Below are 20,640 nucleotides of genomic sequence, written 5' to 3' on the forward strand. Positions count from 1 at the left end.
TCTGCAGAGCTGTGCCTTAAGTCCGCGGTGTACAGGGTGAACAAGAATGGAGCTAGCACTGTTCCCTGCGGAACCCCTGTGCTGCAGACCACCATGTCCGAGACCAGGTCCTTTGTCCTCACATACTGTGGTCAGTTGGCGAGGTAGTCCAGAATCCAGGATGTGAGGTGGTGATCCAGGCACAGATTGAAGACATGCTCCACTATTCCGCACAGCAGGTCTGCACAGGACTTGAGGAGCCTCGAGCTGATACCGTCCGGACCAGCCGCCTTCCTTGCATTGATCTTCATGAGCGCATTTCTCACCTGGTCTGTGGAGAAAGACAGATTGGAGCACAGGGGCTGGGTGCTCAAGAGTGTGAGAGGATGTGGGGGGGATGGTGTGGGAGGTGCTGGGGTTGGGGCAGGAGAAGCAGAAGCAGTGGGTGGTGACTGTGACCCAAGTGCTGTGGGAGGGGAGGTGGGGCAGCGTACTGGACGTGCAAACAAGGGGGGCTGCAGCAGGGGTGACTGGACCAGGGGAGGGGTAGGTGACTGATCATACCTGTTGAAGAAAAGGTTCAGATCGTTCACTCAGTTCTGGTCCCCCACGGCCCGGGAATCTGGTTCCTTGTATCCAGAGATGGTTTTGAGGCCTCTCCAGACTCCACTGACGTTGTTCCTCTGCACCTGGCCCTCCATCTTCTTCCTGTAGCTGTTCTTCGCCTCTCTGATCTTCCTCCTCAGCTCCTTTTGCACAGCCTTCAGTGCCTCTTGATTTCCCGACTTAAAGGCCCTTAAGGAGATCCTTTATGTCAAGGTTGACCCAGGGTTTGTTGTTGGAGAAACACCGTACAGTCCTGGTGGGTACAGTGTTCTCCACACAGAAGTTAATATAGTCCGTGATGCACTGAGTTAGACCGTCAATGTCCTCCCCAAAGGGATCACAGAGTTCGCCCCACACAGTTGTTTCGAAACAGTCTCAGAACCTCCTCCGTCTCCTTGGACCATCCTCTAACTGTGCTGGGGGGGGGGCTGAGTTATATGCCTCCTTGGTGTTGGCATAAAATAAGTCCAGTATTTTGTTGTCTCTGGCAGGTGACGTACTGGGTGAACGTGGGCAGAGTGGATGATGGTTGAAGTCCCCGGTGATTAGAAAGCGGGCATATGGGTGTTATGTTTGCAACCTGCTCACAGCTGAGTGCAGTACATCGCAGGCCGTGTCGCCATTAGCAGAGGGGGGAATATATGTTGCTATCACAACAACATGTGAGAATTCCCTCGGTAGATAGTAAGGCCTCATGGCAACAGCTAACAGCTCAATGTCCCTGCAGCAGAACTACTCTTTAACAGTGATGTGCCCAGGGTTACACCATCTATCATTTACAAACACAGCCAGCCCTCCTCCTTTTCTCTTACCACTCTCCACTGTTCTGTTCTTAATCTAACAAGAACAAATTCCAGAAGGAAGGCCATGACAAAGTCAAAAATTGAAAGATTCAACCACTCCCAATGTCTGAAGCACTTCATTAGAAGAGCTCACTGAAAATGCAGAATGAACCATCAAGGAATATGCACCCATAAGCAGTGTACCCCAGTGTTATACTGAGACAGAAGCTCACCATTACCCATCCCATCTGAAACTGGGGCAGGTCCATGACCAACAGCACTGTATGTGAATTTTAATCAGTGACAGGGTTATGTCCATCTAGCTATTGTAGTACCAGATTAATGCCTACCAATAAGGCACAATTTCTCCAGTTGCTCTAGTTTCCTCATGCATCCCAAATACATCTGCGTTGGTAGGGTAATTACCGGTAGCGTCTATGTGAGTTGTAGAAAGGAGAGTTGATGAGAATGTGAGGAGAATTTAAAAAAATAGGAGTACCGCAAGATTAGTCTGTGGTTGAGGGTCAGCACAGAATCAGAGGGCTGAAGGGTCTGTTTTTGTGCTGTAACTCCCTGACTCTCTCTGCAGTTGACAAAATGGAGGTTAGGCCACCTTTGCAAACAAAGCAAAGAACTTCAGGCTTTAAACGAAACAAAATTTAAGTCTAGACACAAGTGCTGGAGTAACACAGCAGAACAGGAGCATCCCTGGAAAAAGTGACAGGCAGTGTTTCAGGTTGGGACCAGTCTGAAGAAAGGTCCCAATCCAAAACTTTACCTATACATGTTCGTCAGGGTTGCTGCCTGACATGCTGTTGCTGCAGCACTTTGTGTCTTTTTTTTGTTGCAAATCAGCATCTGCACTTCTAACTTTAATTCTACTCAGATTGCTGCTTTCCTTCTTGTGGGTGTGTTTGTGAGTTAGATGGTAGAGGCTTTCCAACATATTTTCAATCACCAGCAATAAACCCATTGGAGGCCAGAGAAGGAGAGAGACATCCAATTCCTGCAAGAAGTTCAGGGACCAATGCCTGAACAAAGCAGAAATGTGGTGGCCTCACATTCACTGTAATTAACTATTAGGATTTGGTCATCAAGCAATGACTGTCTTAATAAAATTGGTGCTTTGCGATGTGTGGTAATGATATAGAAGAGGGTTGTATTTCATCGGCGATTTCTAAACGATTCATTCTTACAGTTTATGCTTTGCTGGTCCACACTGTACTGATAACCACACATGAACCAGAAATGACTTGAGTATAATTTCTTTCACACAGGAACCCAAGAATACCACTTAATGACAAGTGAAAATTAACCACAAATCATGAAAAAAATGCACTAATTAACAATTTCTGTGTGCGAATTCACAGCCATTTGTATGTTCAATCAAGTAGAAAATGAAGACACTTTAAAAATTGTCCAAGTAAATTCAACACTGGGACTCCATATACACAACTGGTAGAATTATGCTCAACACAGAACATGACTGCCCTGTTCCTCAATAATTTTGAGGCATCGCTGCCACAGATGGTGCAGTCAGAAGCTTTTTCCAACGGTTTCTAAATGACTCCCATGATCATTTAGAAACAGTGCAAATACATCTAAGCAAAAATTAGAATATTTAAAAATCTTTACCGTCTGTAAATACAAAATGTTAATACTAAATGTGAAAAAATAACTTGACTTACTTTTTCAGGAAGTTAAATGCTAAATTTATCAGCCATGTTTAATGAACAGCTAAGAGGCCAGGTATAGAGTATATTTGCTCCTACAGATTTGCATGCTGCATAATCGCTGCTAATTTAGCAATGAAGCCGAGATCAGATGCATCGCCACCCAACCAGCACCTTACTGCAGGCAGCCAGTAGTCTTCAATGGAACTACAAGCTAGAGCAACTCAGTGTAATATTCTGAGTTTGCACAGACTTCCACTGCAACAAATGGATTAAAGATTTCATACTCCATGGAAGAAAGTGTGACCATAACACATCCATAAACTCCACAAAGGCAACCACCAATAAATTCCACCAAAGATTTCTTGCCAAGAATAAACTATTAGTTTCACATAGGGTGATGAAACATGCACAAAAAAGACAACATTTCTACCATTAGTTGCAGTGCATTCAAAACGTTTCTCTTTTAAAGTTATTATTCCACATTCAATAATATGCTCTTTGTTGTAATAACGTTGCATATGTAAGTGCATATGCAAGGTACATTTGCTTATGTACTGCTGCACGTGCAGAAATGTCTACTCTTCTGGGATATTTGATCAAACCGCTCACATGCTAAAAGGATGTACTCCTGATCTTCCAATCGACCTCATTATTATCCTTGCTGTTTTTTTATAATCTGCATTTTCTCTACAGCTGTAACACCAGACTTTCCACTGTTTCCATTCTCTTTTTACACTACTTGTTGGATTCGGGTGTCGTATGATTGGTCCGGATAGCCTACAAAACTATTTTTTCACTGTATCTCAGTAGTGTGACAATAAACCAACGCTAATACAAAGAAAATAGACCATTCACAGAAAGGGTAAATATTACAGTAGCATTCAGCAGCAGTTGCATATTAAAATTTCAGACAGTTGTACTTTTTCAAAATGCAAATCAAGGAATGCAATCTCCAAGTCGATTTCCCTCCAAAATTAGCACTTAAAAGAAAAAAACAATCACTGATCCCACAGCTTAAGACTGAGCTAGACATGGAAATAATGAGAGCATTGACATGCAAAGAAACAAAATCAACCAAGGCAAAAGGCCTATCAAGTTCAAAACTGCCCCATCCCCAGTCACCTTTCCTATCAGCAACAAACACAAGCTTCCTGGTAGGCAAAAATGAAAAATCTCAATCCAAAGGCAAAACTCTGCAAGTATTCAAGCATTTGGCAAGTTCCTAAAAAGAACAGATTCATAGAGTCTTACTGCACAGAAAATGACCATTTCGTTACAACAAATGTATCATTTGCCCTACAGTAGCCGGGAGATTGTGCAGATGGGGCACTGCTGGAGGCCCCACAGCGGTTGGGCAAGTGCGAAGACATGGCCTGCAGCAGCACAGAGAGGCAGAGTAGCAGTGGAGGACACAAACAGCATCGCCAGGCCAGATCAACCCCAGCGACACTGACCCAGTGCCACCGCCAGGGCTTTTCAAAGCCAAGATAAGACTCGGTTAAGAACCTTAAAACTTGAAAGGCACAAGTTGGCATCAAAAATGTACTATTCTTTGTGTACTATCTCAGTGAGGTATATTATTATTACACTACAATCGTTGCACTGTTGTACTTATCTATGATTGTGCTATCTATAGTATGATTTTACCAAATTGTATGCAAAACAAAGAATTTCACTGTACCTTGGTACATGACAATAAAGTATCATCATTTGTTTGCCTTCATGGCCATAATGGATTTAATGGTGTATGAAAAAGAAAAATTGCTAATATCTAACCAATGTTAACTGAAAGCAAAAACCTGCGGACGCAGGAAAAAAGAAATAAAAGTGTTGCAAAGTCAGCAGGCAAGGAATCATCCATGAATGGAAAAAACATAGACACATTGCTAGAGTAACTCAGGGTCAGGCAGCATCACTGGAGAGAAGGAATGGGTAATGTTTTGGGTCGAGACTCTTCTTCAGACACATTTTGTTTCCCACTGAGTTTCTCAAGCATTTTGTGTCGATCTTTGGTGTAAACCAGCATCTGCAGTTCCTTCCCACATGACAAAGCCAACATCCCAGGTTAATGAGCTTTCCTTGCAACTCCAAAAACAGGTTAGTGACTTGGGATATCAGTCCTATCTCTCAACAGATGCTGCCTGGCCTGCTGAATGCTTCCAGTATTTTATACTCTTATTTTTAACCTATACCTTGTTTGTTCAATATACAAAATCCTTGGTCTCACCTAACCTAACCAAATAGCCTATTGAAAAATGGATTAAATTTAACAATCTGCTTTAAAACCCATGTTTAATTTAAGCACTTGCAAATTTTAAGGGAAATTGAAACATAAAAATCTGAAACATAAAATACTGGAAACATTCAACAGGTCAGGCAGCATCAGTGGGGGAAAAAATAGACAGTTAATCTTTCAGATCAAGGACCCTTAATCAGAACTGTGAAAGAGCGAACGATATTTTAAGTAGCAGACAGTAGAGAAGGCATGAATAGACAGGCGATATAGATACCTTTAAAAGAGTAATTCCTAGCTTGGCATTGTGATATGCTACTGACAAAGCTCTCTGGTTGACTTCCAGAGCCAGTTTGCAGACAATTAATCTTTGAGTAAAAGCCAATATAGAATCATCCATGAGAAACTTCTAAGATTATTCGGAATCACCAGACGAGGGCGATAGAGTCCGAAATGGCATCTTCAGAAATCTAATCTTAATTTATATCATTAAACTACATTTAAAGTTTTTAATTCCTTAAAGGCATGACGAAACCCTAAGCTGTAGAATCATTAGGACGTTAAAGCTTAAAGATTGCCAAAAAAACCCACTTACCATTCAAAATAATAGCAATTTCTATTAGGTCACTGTAATCAATATTCTCATCAATTACAGCTAAAGAGGCAGCAACCACTTCAGTTATCCCACTTATCACAAGGAAACTTTCTTTCTGAAGAAGAATGAAAACAAATTTATTTTTATAGTTTTTATCATCATGTAATTGAATTTCATTAACATTTAAAAGTATGTGAATTTATGAGGCATAGACTGTGTAGACAATCAGAACCATTCTCCCAGGGTGGCAATGTCAAACAAGATGGCATAGTTTTGAGAGGGCAAAATTTAGAGGAGATATGCGGGGAAACATTTTACACTGGGAGTGGTGGGAGCCTGGAACGCACTGCCAGGGTTGTCGGTGGAGGTAGATACAATAGTGGCTTTTCCGAGCATTTCAAATAGGCACGCAAGGATCTGGATCATGGATCATGGCTGCGACTCGTCTCCGGAGGCTACTTCGGCCACGGGCCGCGTGGACATCGGAAGCTCGCAGCCCCTGCCCTGGGTGGAGGCCGACATCGGGAGCTCCGGCAGCGGCAGCATCTTCGCCCGCCCCGAATCGCGGGGCTTGGGTCGGCCCGCTGCGGACCTTTAACTGCCGGCGTGGCGCTTCAATGTCGGGAGCACCAACCGCCCCGACGTGGCAAGTTCAACAGCCTGACCGCGGGAGAAGACGGCAGGAGAAGACAAAAGACATTCTGGCCTTTCATCACAGTGAGGAGGTGACTGGAGGAGACTCACTGTGATGGATGTTTCTTTTGTTTGGTGCTGGTTTATGATTGTGTGTGTTATTGCATATTTTTATTGCTTATTTTTATTGGTCTTATTGTTGAACTGCGGGTAATCTTTCATTTCACTGCACATTTATGTGTATGTGACAAATAAATTGACTATTGACGCAAAGGAGAGGAGTTTAACTTGGCATCATGCTCGGCCAAAGGGCCTACTTGTACTGTTGTACTGTTCTCTGGCCTATTTAATGCCCTTAAAAATGTATCAAGTCTTTTGAATGTCTGAAAAAAAAGTGTAAGTATATACTTTTTAAAAACCACATTCACATCACTAAACAGAAGTGTTTCAGTGAAGCAAAGTTTAGAAATGTAAATGAGGCAGTATATTAGCATTGCATAATGTCCATCTGCAGCACTAGGCTTGGCGAATGCAATTTCAGTAATTAGATTGGGAGGATGTGAGAAAATCTGGCTATTCTCTCTGGGAGAATCATCACCTTCTGTAAACACAAGAACATTTCAAATTATCCCAAAATAATACCTATCATCACTGGCAAGGAATAAATTATAATACATAAGTCAGTGAAGGTTGGGGATAAATAAAAAATAAACTTGTGGTGCCTTCGCTGGGATGCAAAGTATATATCGTTATATCTCCTCACCAAATCTACTGCACCTTCCACTTCCATCTCATCATCACTGTCCCCATCAAATTGCTGCCAATTCTCCGCAGGATTGGCTAACAGAACATCAGTCAGGAGAGTCTTCAGTTGCTTCCACAGCAGCACTTGTTGCTTCCGCGGGAACTCTTGCAGCAACTCATTCAGATCAAACGGATCAGAATTATTTTTCTAGACGGAGGAAAAATTTAAATGAAATTAAGTGCATGATACTTTTCTCGTGTGAGACAATCACCTTAAACCTATGGACCCCCCCCCCCCCCCTCCCTCCTAAAATGTCAACCATGTCTCTTTTCATGGGTGTTGCCTGCAGAGGTTTTCCAGCATTTTCTGTTCTTAAATTAAAAATAATCAGTCCTGTCCCAAAACTCCATCTTGGTTCAGAACTTCTAACTTCAATTATTTTATGAGGTTTCATTTAATTTCTCTACACACTTCTCACGGAAACAGGCAGTGGACACCAGGAGCTCTTGATAACAACACCTAGAATGTTATTATACAAACATCCATGCCCAACCAAATCTCAGTCTCTTCAAATTAATCAGGTAGAGACGTACAGTTAATTAATATTTGCCAATCTTTCAATCAAATTTTTTTTTTAATTGCCATTAGGTAAATTTTGATGAAATGGAACATTCACCCCCCCCCTCCCATCTTGATGGGCCTTAACATGTTGTCCATTTCAATACCTTAATAATTTTTGACCATTGCTTCCAATATTTTAATGATACATTATGAAAGCCACATTATTTGGATAAAGTTATGAAACTAACCATAAATTTGCTTATGAATAAGATTTACTTTCTTCTATTCTTACAGCTTAGCTCCAAATGATTTTCTCAATTTACTAACCACTATGCCCTATAGATTATCTTCATTCATTTCTCAAGTTTTTGCTTTCACAAATGAAACCAAAATCAGTTTGGGAATCTTTGAAATGTCTTCAGCATTTGAATAACTCAATGCACACTACTCAATGTGTGACCCAATTTGTATAATGGAACCTATTTATTAATGGATAGGATCTTCACATTGTCGATTTGGATTGTACAGTTAAAATCTCAATTTCCATCAGAACAACACTAAAATTGCCAATTTGAAAAAAAAAGCTTATCATATCTGATTAGAGCCATTTTCTGAAATTGAGCTTTGTGTTTTTGAACACAGGACGATGCAAAGAAAGAAATATATATACCAAGTTTTGATGATTTGAAACATATTGCCTGAAGAAGACCAATGCTGACTCAATATTAACTTCCAAAAGAAAATTGGGCGTTTTTTTTTATCAGGAACAAATTGCATTGCTTCAGAAATAACAAGGGAGCAGTACTAATTGGAAAGTTCCATCAAAGAGTCAGCACAGGTCAGGATCCAAAATAACCATCTTCAGTGTTTTATCTTTAAATCATAATGATCCAAGATTGGTTTCATCCAAAGTTTCTCAAAAGCAAGAATAATTGCACAAGTTTCGCAAATAAACTTATATTAAGAAATATTGCTCCATTTAAAAAAAAAGCAGATTTGACCAGAAGGCTTGCAGAATCTTTTCCAATCTTATTTTAGGTATACTAGATATTCAAAATGGATAATTGCATATTTAACAGTAATAATGCAATACATTATAAATGAAAGCAAAATGGTCACAAAAAGAGAAGCAAGTATGAAGTCACTCGTTCTGTGATTTCTGCAGATGCTATTAATTTAAAATTCCAAATTGAAAAGAGACCTTGTGTAGGTAATCGTCTAAGCAGTCACTGCAATGAGGCAGAGACCATAATACATTAGCAAGAACAATGCAGTGATAAAATGCCCTAGGAAACAGGCATTTTTAATGATTCTATCTGTGAAGTATATGCACCAGCAACCACCTTTACAAAGCTGCACAAAAAGCATCCTTACATGGAGACGAATATAATTCAGGAATTCCTTCATGGAATCTTTGCACACAAATTGCAGAAAGGATTTGCGATTGGACATGATGCCCACTTCACTGCGTCAATCAAAACGAACTCTGAGAAAAATGAAAAATACATGTTATGGAGGAATAATTAAGAAATTTAACAAACAATGTCAGTTTGATTGCTCCTCTGGGAAAAAATAAATAAAGTAACAGCCAGGCAATAGTGTTCAATTGTCATGTACACCAGAAACGAAACAATGAAATTCTTGCTTGCTGCAGCCTTACAGGCACATTAAGGCAGTAACACAATAAATAAACATACAATAAAATACCCAATTATCAGAAATACGAGGTAACGATACCATAATAGTGTAAACCGAAGTACAAAGACCATAGCCGAATGATTGTGGTTCATAACCTATAGGAACAGAATTAGGCTCGGGCAGCACGCTGGCGCAGCGGTAGAGTTGCTGCCTCACAGCGAATGCTACGCCAGAGACCCGGGTCCGAGATGTCAGACTTGGCCTATGCCATTCTACATGCACATTTTCATCACCCCCATCTCTGAAGGAGGTGGGAAGCACCTACTTGAGATACTGCAGTCCTTTAGGTGAAAGTTCATCTCCCTGTTAACCTTTTTACATATAGAACAGTGCAGGTTAGGAACAGGCCCTTCAACCCACGATATCCATGCCAAACGCGATTCCAAATTAAACTAATCTCTTCTGCCTTCACATGACTCATATTCTTCCATTCTCTACCATGTGCTATTCCAAAAGACTTAAATGCCACCATCCCTGACAGCACATTCCAGACATTTAACACTGTGTAAACAAAAACTTGTCCCGCACATTTCATTCAAACTTTGCCTTAATCACCTTAAAGCTATGCCGCATAGTCTTTGGCATTTCCATCTAGGAAAAAAAGTTATGACAGTGTACCCTATCTACGTCTCCGATCATTTTATATACTTCTATCAGGACTCCCCTCAATCTCCAATGCTCAAGAGAAAATAATCCAAGTTTGTCCAAGCTCTTCTTGTAGCTAATCCTGACACCCTCTCAAAAGCCTGCACATCCTATACTCCAAGATACCATCATGCCCGCCAAATATCTACAATATTTTCTTTTTGCAGTTCAGCTTAATGATCGTGGTGGAATAGTTCAAGGTGTGCTGATGGCAAATAGCATCGCCCGGATGTCCTTTTGAGAGCTAGATTTGTGCTGATTTATGCCATTGTGATGGCAATACCCTTGCACCTGATAGGGGGTGTTCTAGGTTTAAAGAAGGCACTTTGTGTGGTCACCATGCTTACGTATCTGCAGTAGGTAGTTTGCCAAGGATGCCATCTCCGTTCTTCCCTCCTGTCGCCCATCCACCTGTTATTGACCTACTCTGGCAGCTACGATTCATTGAGCTCATCCAACAGCACTGCTACAGAGACACCAGTGTGGGCACTGAAATCATTTAACATCAGACCACGTCATGGTACAAAATATTAAATGTTACCGTGACCATAATCCTAAAACCCTCTAATTATATGTCTCTATAAGATCCCCTCTGACCTTCTAAACTCCAGTGAATACAAGCCTAGTCTTTTCAATGTTTCCTCATATGTCAGTCCCGCCATCCCAGGGATCAATCTCGTGAACCTACGCTGCACTGCCTCAATTACAAGGATGTCCTTCCTCAAATTAGGAGACCAAAACTGTACACAATACTCCAGATGTGGTCTTACCAGGGCCCTATACAACTGCAGAAGAACCTCTACTCCTATACTGAAATCCTCTTGTTATGAAGGCCAACATTCCATTAGCTTTCTTCACTGCCTGCTGTACCTGCACGCCAACTTTCAGTGACTGGTGTACAAGGACACCCAGGTCTCTCTGCACCTCCCCCTTACCTAACCTAACTCCATTGAGATAATAATCTGCCTCCTTGTTTCTGCCGCCAAAGTGGATAACCTCACATTTATCTATATTATACTGCATCTGTCACGCATCTGCCCACTCACTCAACCTGTCCAGGTCACCCTGGAACCTCCTAACATCCTCTTCACAGTTTACACTGCCACCCAGCTTTGTGTCATCCGCAAACTTGCTAGTGTTGCTTCTAATTCCCTCTTCCAAATTATCATTAATATATATGGTAAACAGTTGCGGCCCCAACACCGAGCCTTGGGGCACTCCACTCGCCACTGCCTGCCATTCTGAAAAGGGCCCGTTTACTCCTACTCTTTGCTTCCTGTCTGCCAACCAATTTTCTATCCATGTCAACACCCTACCCCCAATACCATGTGCTCTAATTCTAGTCACCAATCTCCCGTGCGGGACCTTATCAAAGGCTTTCTGAAAGTCTAGATACACTACATCCACTGGCTCCCCTTCATCCATTTTACTTGTCACATCCTCAAAAAATTCCAGATTAGTCAAGCATGATTTCCCTTTCATAAATCCATGCTGACTTGGACTTATCCTTTTACTGCTATCCAAATATCCAAATGCACCGTTATTACCTCTTTAATAATTGATTCCAGCATCTTCCCCACCACCGAAGTCAGGCTAACTGGTCTGTAATTCCCCGTTTTCTCTCTCGCTCCTTTCTTGAAAAGTGGGATAACATTAGCGATCCTCCAATCCACAGGAACTGATCCTGAATCTATTGAACATTGGAAAATAATCACTAATGCGTCCACTATTTCTAGAGTCACCTCCCTGAGTACCCTGGGATGCAGACCATCAGGCCCAGGGGATTTATCATCCTTCAGTCCCATTAGTCTACCCAATACTATTTCTCGCCTAATGAAAATTTCTTTCACTTCCTCTACCTCCCTAGATCCTCTGTCCTCCAATACATCTGGGAGATTGTTTGTGTTTTCCTTAGTGAAGACAGATCCGAAGTACCTGTTCAACTCTTCTGCCATTTCCTTGTTACCCATAATAATTTCACCCGTGTCTGCCATCAATGGACCCACATTTGACTTTGCTACTCTTTTTCTCTTAACATATCTAAAGAAGCTTTTACTGTCCTTCTTTATATTCTTGGCCAGCTTCCCCTCGTACTTCATCTTTTCAGCCCTTATTGACCGTTTTGTTACCTTCTCTTGTCCTATGAACGTTTCCCAATCCTCTGGCTTCCAGCTACTCTTTGCTGTGTTATACATCTTTTCTTTTAGTTTTATTCCAACCCTAACTTCCCTTGTCAGCCACGGTTGCCTCCTACTCCCCTGAGAATCTTTCTTCCTTTTTGGAATGAATCCGTCTTCCGGATTATGCCCAGAAATTCCTGCCATTGCTGTTCCACCGTCAATCCTGCTAGGATCCCTTTCCAGTCTGCCTTGGCCAGCTCCTCTTTCATGCCTTCATAGTCCCCTTTGTACAACTGCACCACTGACACTTCCGATTTAACCTTCTCCTTCTCAAATTGCAGATTAAAACTAATCATATTATTTACCTCCAAGTGGTTCCTTTACCTCGAGTTTTCTTATCAAATCTGTTTCATTGGACAACACTAAATCCAGAATTGCCTTTTCTCTGGTAGGCTCCATTACAAGCTGCTCCAAGAATCCATCTCGGAGGCACTCTACAAACTCTCTTTCTTGGGGTCCAGAACCAACCTGATTTTCCCAGTCTACCTGCATATTGAAATCGTCCATCACCACAGTGGCATTACCTTTCTTACATGCCAGTTTTAACTCCTGCTGCATCTTACACCCTATATCCGGGCTACTATTTGGGGGTCTGTAGATAACACCAATTAGTGTCTTCTTGCCTTTACAATTCCTCAACTCAATCCACAGTGACTCTACCTCGTCAGTCCCTATGTCTTCTCTCGCAAAGGACTGAATTTCATCCCTCACCAGCAGAGCTACCCCACCACCTCTGCCCACCTGCCTGTCCTTTCTATAGGATGTATAACCCTGAATAATAAGTTCCCAGGCCCATTCCACACATTCTCTCTCCATTTTGAATGGTCACGGTACAGGAAATCCAACAAGCCAGTTGGCTGCAATACCTCGTGAGAACGTGGAGAGGTGACATTTTGGATTGGGACCCTTCTGCAGAACCAACCCAAAACATCGCCAATCCCTGTTCTCCAGAGATACTGCTAGACCCAAAGTTATCCAGCACATTGTGTCCTTTTTTGTAAATCAGCATCTGTGGTTTCTTGTGGCTACCTGGTTGTGACATCTCTTGTAGGAGGCTTTGAACACATCCTCAAATTCTTTAATCCGTCCACATAGTAATCTCTGGACGTGATGGATCTCAGAATGGAGTTGTGGAAGTTTGGTGTTGGACATGTGAAAGAGAAAGTCTGCCCATCAGAGCTAACTGAGTGTAATGAGGGTCGCAATGTTCAGAAACTGAGTTTCCATAACCATCCAAAAAAGTAACGATGATACAGGAAACAGGCCATTGTAAACTGTTTGTAGGGTGAAAATGAGAAGCTCGTGCGACTTGGGTGGGGGAAGGATAGAGAGGGAATGCCAGGGCTACCTGAAGCGAGAGAAATTAATATTCATACCACTGGGCTGTGAGCTGCCCAAGCGAAATACGAGATACAGTTCCTCAAATTTGCATTAAGCCTCAGTCTGACAATGGAGGAAACCGAGGACAAAAAGGTCTGTGTAGGAATGGGAAGGAGACTTAAGGCGTCCAGCAACCGGGATATCAGGTTGGTTCACACGGGCTGAGCGGTGTTCCGCAAAACGATTGACCAGTCTGCGTTTGGTCTCGCCGATGTACAAGAGTCCACATCTTGAACAACGGATACAGTACATGAGGTTGGAGGAGATGCAAGTGAGCCTCTGCCTAACCTGAAAGGACTGTCGGGGTCCCTGGACAGAGTCGATGGAGGAGGTATAGCGACGATGTTGCATCTTCTGCGTTTGCAGGGGAAGGTACCTGGGGAGGAGGTGGTTTGGATGGGAAGGGATGAGTTAACCAAGGAATTGCGGAGGGAACAATCTCTACGGAAGGGGAAAGGGGTGGAGATGGGAAAATGTAGCTAGTGGTGGGATCCCGTTGGAGGTGGCGGAAATTTTGGAGGATTATGTGTTGTATGCAACGACGGGATGGAAGGTAAGGACTAGGGGAACTCCGTCTCTGTTGCGACTACGGGAGGGGGAGCAAGGGCGGAGCTGCGGGATACCGAGGAGGGCATCATTTATGATGGGAAAGGGGAACCCCCTTCCCTCAAGAATGAGAACATCTCAGATGTCCTCGTATGGAACACCTCATTTTGGGCGCAGATGCGGCATATCCGGAGGAATTGGGAGATGGGGATAGAGTCTTTGCAGGAAGCAGAATGGGAAGCGTGGTAGAGATAGTTGTGGGAGTCAGTAGGTTTGTAATCGACGTCAGTCAATAGTCTATTTCCTGTGATGGAGACTGTGAGATCAAGAAAGGAGAGGGAGGTGTCGGAGATGGTCCAAGTAAATTCCAAGAAAAAACACCAGTTGGCACCAGCAATGGCTGCCTCGCCAACAGTCGGTCTAGTTCTTTCCTTCTTTGTGTTTAAATAGTATGTGTTAAATGGATGTTTGGGGGAAACTTTTTCTAATCTCTTACCTCGTCCGAACTGTGGCCTAACATCGAGGAGAAGGCGGCCTTTGCAGGATACCGATTTTGAGAGCTCCACCGTGGGTGCCTACAGGGACTTTAACATTGTGGAGCCCGAGATCCCTTTGCCAGGGATCGACCTCGGAGCTCCAACCGTGGGTGCTTGCGGACTTAACATCAGGGAGCCCTCAGTCTCTGGTCACAGACCAAAATCGAGACCTCCAAGTCGCAGGAGTTTTGACCGCCCCGACGCAGGAGTTTTGATCGCCTTGTCGCGGGGGGCTTCGACAGCCGGCTGTGGGAGCTTAGATCGCCCTGACAGCAGGAGAAGTAAAGAGGAAGAAGTTGAACTTTGCCTTCCATCACAATGGGGAATCTGGTGTGGTAGATGTTTATGTTAACTTTCATGTATTTGTATGTCTTGTTGCTTTTTTTTTGTATGGTTGTATGGTAATTCGCATATCACTGTACCTTAATTAGTACATGTGCCAATAAAAGACCTTTGCAACCTAAATTTGAGTGCAGGATGAAAATTGGTGGTGAAGTTGATGAAGTCCATGGGTGCAGGAGGTAGCACCGATGTAGTCATCAATGTACCAGAGATAGTTTTGGGATAGAGCCAGTGTACGCTTGGAACAGGGATTGTTCAACATACCTTACAAAGAGGCAGGCATAGTTGGGGCCCATGCTGGAGCCCATTGCTACGCCTTGGGCTTGGAGGAAGTGGGAGGAGTCAAAGGACAAGTTGTTGAGGGTGAAGACCAGCTCTGCTAGGCAGAGTAGAGTGTTAGTAGAGGGAAATTGGACGGTTCTGTGGTCGAGGAAGAAAGAGGGCTTTAAGGCCTTCCTGGTTGGGGATGGAGGTGTAGTGACTGAACGTCCATAATAAAAATGAGGGACTGGAGACTCGGAAAGCAGAAGTCATTAAAGAGACAAAGGGCATGCGAGGCATCTTGGACGTAGGTCGGGAGTGATTGAACCAGGGGGGATAGGATGGAGTCAAGGTACGTGGAAATCATTTCCGTGGGACAGGAGCAGGCAGAAACAATGGGTCTGCCAGGGCAGTTGTGTTTGTGGATTTTGGGGAAAGGTAAAAACGGGCTGTATGGGGCTGGGAAATGAAAAGGTTGGAGGCTGTGGAAGGCAGACAGCCAGAAGTGAAGAAATCATTAATGGCGTTCGAGATTAAGGCCTGGTGCTCATCTGTGGGATCATGTTCCAAGGATAAGTAGGAGGAGGTGTCTGAGTGTTGTCGCCTGGCCTCAGCCCAGTAGAGGTCAGTGCACCAGACTAACACAGCACCTCCCTTGTCGGCGGGTTTGATTATAATGTCAGGGTTGCTCCAGAGTATTCAGTCGCTAGTGCAATCAAGGGAGTTTGTAATTTCCTCAACACTACGCTCACTCAAGTTTACAACAGAACAAGCCAGCAATGGTTGCAGTGCTTAACCAGAAGGCCATGTGCCACTGAAAGTGCCCCGGATGCTGCTGACACAGTTAATACTCTCAGCGAGTCAGGCAGAGGGTGGGGATGGTAATTCTGAATTACGTAAAATCTGAATTACATAGAAGTTCACAAAAGTAACTCTTATGTAAATTGGGGAGTGCCTGTACGATGATTTGATAAGGTGCTATATCAAAGATTATTGCACAAAATAAAAACTCTTGGTGTGTGGTACAGAAAAGAGTAAACAGAAATGGACCCACTTATGGTTGGCAAGATCCAACAGGTTACATGTAACCTAGCTAGTTTTCCCTGACATACCACCATCAAATAAAATATACTGGCAGAAACAGCTAAGGCTTTGTGACACAATGCTACTCTTGTCCAAATCAGTTCATCTGTGGTGTACAATAGTTATCCAAATACTACGTTTCAAGGATAAAAGACACAATCTTCCAGAAATACTAGGGGACTGAGGATCTAGTGAGAAGGAGGAACTGAAGGGAATCCACATTAGGCAGGAAATTATGTTGGGTAAACTGTTGGGACTGAAGGCAGATAAATCCCCAGGGCTTGATGGTCTGCATCCCAGAGTACTCATGGAGGTGGCCCTAGAAATCATGGATGCATTAGTGATCATTTTCCAATGTTCTCTCAACCCTGGACTCCTGTGGACTGAAGGATAGCAATGTAACCCCACTTTTTTAGAGAGGAGGGAGAGAGGAAACAGGGAATTATAGACCAGTTAGCCTTACATTGGTAGTAGGGAAGATGCCTAAGTCGATTGTTAAAGATGTTATAGCAGCACATTTGGATAGCAGAGACAGGATCGATCAAAGTCAGCATGGATTTACGAAGGGGAAATCATGCTTGACTAATCTTCTGGAATTTTTTAAGGATGTAACAAGCAGAATGGATAAGGGAGAGCCAGTGGATGTAGTGTATCTAGACTTTCAAAAAGTCTTTGACAAGGCCCCACACAAGAGATTAGTGTGCAAAATTAGAACATATGGTATAGGGGGTAGGGTATTGACATGGACAGAGAACTGGTTGGCAGACAGGAAGCAAGGGGTAGGAATTAACGGGTCCTTTTCAGAATGGCAGGTACACAGTGACTAGTGGAGTGCCGCAAGGCTCGGTGCTGGGACCCCAGTTATTTATAATATATATATATTAATGATTTAGACGAGAGAATTAAATGTGACATCTTCAAGTTTGCGGATGACACAAAGCTGGGTGGCAGTGTGAGCTGCGATTAGGATGCTATGAGGCTTTAGCGTGACTTGGATAGGTTGGGGGAGTGGGCAGATCCATGGCAGATCAGTATAATATGGATAAATGTGAAATTATCCACTTTGGTGGCAAGAAAAGGGAGTCAAATTATTATATGAATGGTGTCAGATTAGGAAAAGGAGAGGTACAACGAGACCTGGGTGTGCTTGTACACGAGTCAGTGAAAGTAAGTATGCAGGTACAGCAGGCAGTGAAGAAAGCTAATGGCATGTTGACCTTCATTGCGAGAGGATTTGAGTTTCAGAGCAAGTAGGTTCTACTGCAGTTGTACAGGGCCCTGGTGAGTCCGCACCTGGAGTATTATGTGCAATTTTGGTCTCCCAATTTGAGGAAGTTCATTATTGCTCTTGAGGAAGTGCAGCGTAGATTCGCAGGTTAATTCCCGGGATGGCAGGACTGATATATGATTTTTTTTAAAAGGATGGGTCGATTGGGCATGTATTCACTGGAATTTAGAAAGATGAAAGGGGATCTTATGGAAAACAAGACCAGGTGGACCCGTTGGACCCAAACCTCTCCTGCATTGGTGCAGCACCCTCTCCTCCCTCCTCCCCCCTTCCCTCCAACCCTCTTCCTCCATCTCCCTCAACCTCCCTTATCCTCTCTCCCCCCCCCCCCCCTCGGAGATAGATTTAAACTTTAAAATGTGAATAACCAAAAATATAACACTGATTTCAATGAAACTCTTCCATTAGCACTTGTAATGGCGGTTTCGATATACCTTCTCAAAGTCCAACTTTGATAGATGGAATGGAGGTATAGCTTTGCACACACCGCACTCTGGCTAACAAAAACGAATCTTCCAAATGCTGTTTCTTGATTAATGAATAAAAAGTAGCACAAATCAAAAGAGTAATTCATAACTTTTCGTTCTTATCAACTATTTCTTCTTCGAACAATGCAGTAAAAATCGTGTAGACGTTACCGTGTGGTCGTGATGCTTGTGATTGGCATGAGCGTGGTAAAAAAACTGTATTCTCTCCATCCTCCGAGGCTAAACTGACCCATAATCTCTGTGGCTACACTAGCCTGCTCAGATGTGGAAATTCCCCATTACGTATCAAATCACACCCACCAGCATGCAAAAAAAGACAGAAACTAGAAATATTAAACATAGCCATAATACAATGACAGTCACTAAATTAAGCGTAAATGGCTCCTACAGCACCAAAGGGACGACGGTGAGTAAGGTGGGCCTAAAATTGTCGTGCTATCGTGTACCGTTTTGGCTGTAGTTCAGGAACAAACAAACAAACAAACAAGAGTTTTAGTATGTAGATATTAAATTCTTAAAGGATTGGACACGCTGGATGCAGGAAAAATGTTCCCGATGTTGGGGGAGTCCAGAACCAGGAGTCACAGTTTAAGAATAAGGGGTTGGCCATTTAGGACTGAGATGAGGAAAAACTTCCTCACCCAGGGAGTTGTGAATCTGTGGAATTCTCTGCCACAGAAGGCAGTAGAGGCCAATTCACTGGATGTTTTCAACAGAGTTAGATTTAGCTCTTTGGGGTAAAGGAATCAAGGAATATGGGGGGAAAAGTAGGAACGGGGTACTGATTTTGGATGATCAGCCATGATCATATTGAATGGCAGTGCTGACTCGAAGGGCCGAATGGCCTACTCCTGCACCTAATTTATTTTTTTATGTTTCTAAGTTCCAACTCCAATGCATAGCATGTCAGGAAGGAATGAACAAATGATCAGGTGATACTCAGAAACTCACTTACAATGACTGTACATTGATCTTTAAGCACCCATATTCAGTCCCAGGCCTAATATTTATCTCTTATCCAACATCCCACAAAACAGTTTTGGTTATCATCACTTAAACTGGTTGACACTTTTCCCATCCTACATACAAACCCCTAAAACCAAAACTTCAAGTGCCGTGAGAGTCAAGAGTGTTTAACAGTCCTATGCACCGAAACGGAACAATGACATTCTTACTTGCAGCAGTACATCGGGTTTGTAAACACAATACTCAACATGACATAATAGACAACAACAAAAAGTTCAATAAATTAAAACAAAAAAACAATACAGTACTAAACAAACCAAATCATAGATGCTTGAAATCTGTTAAAGTGTTTTGCAACATCCCACACGGATGTATGAGCTAATACTGGTTTCTTATTAAAGAAATGAAGACTTTTGACCAGGGAGCAGGAAAGCTGCCCACTATAATCTACAAATGACACACACGGTTTCCAATATATCAAACTGAGCGCAATGTAGATAATGTAAGAACATGGGAGACCCTTCTTCAGTCTGAGGAAGGGTCTCGACCCGAAACCTCACCCATTCCTTCTCTCCTGAGATGCTACAACCTGACCCGTTGAGTTACTCCAGCATTTTGTGAATAAACACCGTCGCAATGTAGATAATAACTCACATCGGCGGAGACGCTGGACGTTTGTAGAAGCCCCCCTGCCGCACCTCCTCGTCTCTTGCAGGGTTCACTGTGCGCTGGCTGCGCTGGCTGCCCTGCCTAATGATGGACGCCCAGCAAACACTCGACTCCCTCCCCTCTCACTCTCTTTACTTCCTCCTCTCTCTTCTCCTCCTCTCACTCTTCCCCTCCTCTCACTCTCTTCCCCTCCCCTCCTCTCACTCTCTTCCCCTCCTCTCACTCTCTTCCCCTCCTCTCACTCTCTTCCCCTCCTCTTCCCCTCCTCTCTCTCTTCCCTTCCTCCTCTCTTCCCCTTCTTCTCTCTCTCTTCCCCTCCTCTCACTCTTCCCCTCTCTCTCTTTCCCTCCTCTCACTCACCCCTTCCTCCTCTCACTCTTCCCCTCCTCTCACTCTCTCCTTTTTCCTCTCTATCTCTCTCCCCTCGTCGCTCAAATCCGCGCGCGCTTTTCCCGGCCAGGCCAACAGCGCAGGCGCCGGTTCAAACCTGGCGCGTTCCTGACAGCCCGAGGTTTCCGCTTGCAACCGACGCCGAGCGGCCATGTTTCTCAAGGAGCCGGCGACCGAGGCAGAGACAGTCCCGACCCCATCCATGTTTGTAAAGTCCCGACCCCATCCATGTTTGTCAAGGAGCCGGCGACCGAGGCAGAGACAGTCCCGACCCCATCCATGTTTGTAAAGTCCCGACCCCATCCATGTTTGTCAAGGAGCCGGCGACCGAGGCAGAGACAGTCCCGACCCCATCCAT

The 20,640-nt window shown here is 43.5% G+C and overlaps 1 protein-coding gene across 1 annotated transcript in view; it reads right to left on the minus strand.

The window, feature by feature from the left end:
• Positions 1-19,940, minus strand: part of ncapg2 (non-SMC condensin II complex, subunit G2) — a 78,685-nt gene extending 58,745 nt beyond the window's left edge. The window contains exons 1-4 of the mRNA XM_078429453.1: positions 19,878-19,940; positions 9,185-9,296; positions 7,268-7,456; positions 5,872-5,986 (exon numbers count right to left, since the gene is read on the minus strand). Coding sequence (XP_078285579.1) covers positions 5,872-5,986; positions 7,268-7,456; positions 9,185-9,262 — 382 coding nt within the window. The 5' untranslated portion in view covers positions 9,263-9,296; positions 19,878-19,940. The remainder of the gene's footprint in view (positions 1-5,871; positions 5,987-7,267; positions 7,457-9,184; positions 9,297-19,877) is intronic.
• Between the last annotated feature and the right edge of the window lie 700 nt (positions 19,941-20,640).

Source organism: Rhinoraja longicauda, chromosome 2 (genome assembly GCF_053455715.1).
Source record: "Rhinoraja longicauda isolate Sanriku21f chromosome 2, sRhiLon1.1, whole genome shotgun sequence".
Classification (NCBI taxonomy): Eukaryota; Metazoa; Chordata; class Chondrichthyes; order Rajiformes; family Arhynchobatidae; genus Rhinoraja; species Rhinoraja longicauda.